This window comes from Canis lupus, chromosome X, assembly GCF_011100685.1.
Source record: "Canis lupus familiaris isolate Mischka breed German Shepherd chromosome X, alternate assembly UU_Cfam_GSD_1.0, whole genome shotgun sequence".
In the NCBI taxonomy this organism is placed as follows: domain Eukaryota; kingdom Metazoa; phylum Chordata; class Mammalia; order Carnivora; family Canidae; genus Canis; species Canis lupus.
The window spans coordinates 49,678,334-49,682,250 of NC_049260.1; the positions used below are offsets into that span (position 1 = coordinate 49,678,334).

The 3,917-nt window shown below is 52.3% G+C and overlaps 1 protein-coding gene across 1 annotated transcript; it reads left to right on the top strand.

Moving 5' to 3' along the window:
* Positions 1-726: 726 nt before the first annotated feature.
* Positions 727-3,911, top strand: LOC119878071 (zinc finger X-linked protein ZXDB-like). Its single transcript, XM_038587562.1, has one exon. The coding sequence runs from the start codon at positions 739-741 to the stop codon at positions 3,451-3,453; it is 2,715 nt and encodes a 904-aa protein (XP_038443490.1). The 5' UTR covers positions 727-738; the 3' UTR covers positions 3,454-3,911.
* Positions 3,912-3,917: the final 6 nt, after the last annotated feature.

Below are 3,917 nucleotides of genomic sequence, written 5' to 3' on the forward strand. Positions count from 1 at the left end.
CAGGTACGCCAGGACGATTGAACATGGTCATATGTGCATTTTTCTCAGTAGAGTCCATCACAGTGCCTTAGGGTTTAATCTTACCACATTTAACTGGTACTCTGTCCAGAGACCTCCATGTGCTGGAGAATCTAGCATTAACAGAGGAATGTTCTGAGGAATGCTGTGGGATTGGACATGAGATTTACCATGATGTAATGGCAAAGAGTTGGTTTAGGTTGGGCACTGTCTTGGAAGGACCCAGGAGTGGGTTGGGTTTTCCAGGATTCAGTATAAATTGTTTCATCTTCCAAGCTTTGCACTTCTAGGCTGAACAGTGGTAATCTGTTTTGGCCTCACCTCTTACTCATTCTAATTTCTGCATCACATCAGCAAGCCAAAAAAAAAAAAAAAAAACGAACTGTAAGACAAATTTTCCTGAGGACCTTTTTCAAGACAGTTCTGGATATGGAAGCTACCCAGAAAAAAATAAAAAATAAATAAATAAAAAAGAAAAGGACATCATTTTCATTTGAATTTGCTAGCATTACGGTACTTTGATGTTGACACAAAGTGTTATTGTTCCAGGAATTTTCTCTCACTGGATTGATAAATCCAGCCAGCCAGCCAGGCAGCCAACCAGCAAACAATTTTTTTAAAAGCACCATACTTAGCACTGGGAGGGAGTGGGGGTGTTTATTTTGGTGTATAATGACACAGAGATTTAAGTTGCATTTAGCAGATAGATTGCTCGGTTAAATGTACCGAATGAACTTTCATTTCCCCACTATCTGGGAAGACATCCTTGATTTCCTACAAATACTGGGTGTAGAACTTACTTGTGCATACGAGGCTCTGCCTCTGGGCTTTCTATTCTGTTCCAGAGATCCAGTACCAGAATATTTAAATCACTGTGTCGTTAAACACGTTTTAATATCTGATAGGGCCAGTTTCTGCGCATTGCACATTTTTTTTTTTCCTTTCAGGAACGTGTTCGGGCCCGCGGCAGGGGGCGGGGTCGCGCCTCCTCCGCGGCTCCGGTTCCAGCCGAGCCTCACCGCCTCGGAGATGGAAAGCCCAAGGCTGCTCCCGCCTCGTGGGACACGACAGAGTGGTGGTGCTGGCAGCCCCGCGGGCGGCAGCCGGTTCCACGGCGGCCCTGACCCGCGGGCTGGCCAGGTCCCCGCGCGCCGCCTCCTGCTGCTCCGGGGCCCCCAAGATGGCGGGTCCGGGAGGCGGCGCGAGGAGGCCCGCGCGGCCTCACGGGGCCCGGGCCTGAGCCCGTTGGCGCCCAGGTCGGATTATGCTAGTGGCGGCGACAGCGATGACTTCTTCCTGGTGCTGCTGGACCCGGTGGGTGGCGATGTGGAGACCGCGGGCGATGGCCAGGCCGCAGGGCCTGTATGGAGGGAGGAGGCCGAGTCGGTCCCACAGCTGCAGCAGGGTGAGAGTGGCGCGAATCCCGCGGGCCGCCAGGCGCTAGGCCCCCGCTGCCTGTCTGCAGTCCCCGCCCCAGCCCCGGCCCAGAACCCGATCCCCGCCCCAAGTCTGGCACCCGCCGCGGCCTTCACGGGCACCGTCACCATCCACAACCAAAACCTGCTCTTGCGCTTCGAGAACGGTGTCCTCACCCTGGCCACACCCCCGCCGCCAGCCTGGGAGCCTGAAGTCGCGCCTGCCCCTCAGCCTGGGGGTCTGATGGCTCCGCAAGCGGGGGTCCAGCCCAACGACTGCCCTGAGCTGCCGCCCGACCTCCTGCTGGCCGAGCCGGCTGAACCGGCGCCGGCCCCAGCGCCTGAGGAGGAGGCAGAGGGCCGGGCCGCAGCCGAGAGTCCCCGCAGGCCGCTGGGCCCGGGCCCGGGCGTGGTGCTGTACCTGTGTCCCGAGGCGCAGTGCGGACAGACCTTCGCCAAGAAGCACCAGCTGAAGGTGCACCTGCTGACTCACAGCAGCAGCCAGGGCCAGCGGCCCTTCAAGTGCCCCCTGGGCGGCTGTGGATGGACTTTCACCACCTCCTACAAGCTCAAGAGGCACCTGCAGTCGCACGACAAACTGCGGCCCTTTGGTTGCCCTGCGGAGGGCTGTGGCAAGAGCTTCACCACGGTGTATAACCTCAAGGCGCACATGAAGGGCCATGAGCAGGAGAACTCGTTCAAATGCGAGGTGTGCGAGGAGAGCTTCCCCACTCAGGCCAAACTCAGCGCCCACCAGCGCAGCCATTTCGAACCTGAGAGGCCATACCAGTGCGCATTTTCCGGCTGCAAGAAGACGTTTATCACAGTGAGTGCCCTGTTTTCCCATAACCGTGCCCATTTCAGGGAACAGGAACTCTTTTCCTGCTCTTTTCCAGGCTGTAGCAAACAGTACGACAAGGCTTGTCGCCTGAAAATTCACCTGCGGAGCCACACAGGTGAGAGACCTTTCCTTTGTGACTTTGACGGCTGTGGCTGGAACTTCACCAGCATGTCCAAACTCTTGAGGCACAAAAGGAAGCACGAGGATGACCGGAGGTTCATGTGCCCTGTGGAAGGCTGTGGGAAATCTTTCACAAGGGCTGAGCATCTGAAAGGCCACAGCATAACCCACCTGGGCACAAAGCCTTTTGTGTGCCCTGTGGAAGGCTGCTGTGCCAGGTTCTCTGCTCGCAGTAGTCTCTACATTCACTCCAAGAAACACTTGCAGGACGTGGACACCTGGAAAAGCCGCTGCCCAGTCTCTACTTGTAATAAGCTCTTCACATCCAAGCACAGCATGAAGACCCACTTGGCCAAAAGGCACAACCTTGGCCAGGATCTCTTAGCTCAGCTAGAAGCTGCAAATTCTCTTACGCCCAGCAGTGAACTTACCAGCCAGGGACAGAATGACCTCAGTGATGCAGAGCTAGTGTCTCTCTCCTCTGATGTGCCTGGCAGTAGCTCCGCTGCAGTGCTGGACACAGCATTGGCAAACTCTGGAATCTTGACTATTGATGTGGCTTCTGTGAGTTCAACTCTGGCAGGGAGCCTCCCTGCTAATAATAATAATTCATTAGGGCAGGCTGTGGACCCTCGGGCCTTGATGGCCACCAGTGACCTTCCTCAGAGTCTGGATACCTCTCTCTTTTTTGGAACGACAGCCTCTGGTTTTCAGCAGAGTCCCTTAGATATGGATGATGTCTCAAATCTAAGTGTGGGGCCATTGGTATCTCTGGGCTCTTTGGCTATGAAAAACTCGAGTCAAGAGCCCCAGGCTTTGACCCCCAGCAGTAAGCTTACAGTGGACACAGATGCTCTGACTCCTTCAAGCACCCTTTGTGAAAACAGTGTCTCGGAACTACTGACGCCAACCAAAGCAGAATGGAATGTACATCCTGACTCTGACTTCTTTGGACAGGAGGAAGAGACCCAGTTTGGATTCTCCAGTCCAGCAGGAAACCATGGTTCTCAGAAAGAAACAGATCTTATCACAGTGACTGGCAGCTCATTTTTGGTATGAACTAACTATTAATTCCTTGCCACGTGGCTTATTCTTATGAATTACACTCCATTTTAAGGATATTCTGGACTAAATGTTTAAATCCAGTAGTCATTTCTTATAGGTTTGAAAAAGAACAAAGCCCTGGGCTACAAGTCTGGAGATTTAAATTATGATCTTGACTCTGGAACTGTCGAGTTGTGTGACCCTGAGCAAGTCACTTAATCTATCTGAGCCTTAATTTCCTTATTTATAAAATGAGGTGGTTTGAATTGATTGTTTCTAAGGTCTTTTCATCTCTGTGATTCCTTGATAAGTTTATTTCCTTGGAAAAAATAAGGACAATTTTTAGTGCTTGTGTTGCATGTGCTTTTTTCCCCAACATACATAATGGTGTAATGAACAGCCATGTCCTTATCACCCAACTTTAACTTTTATTAATTCGCAAATAATTTTGTTTACCTTATCTCTAACCCTTTTCAGGA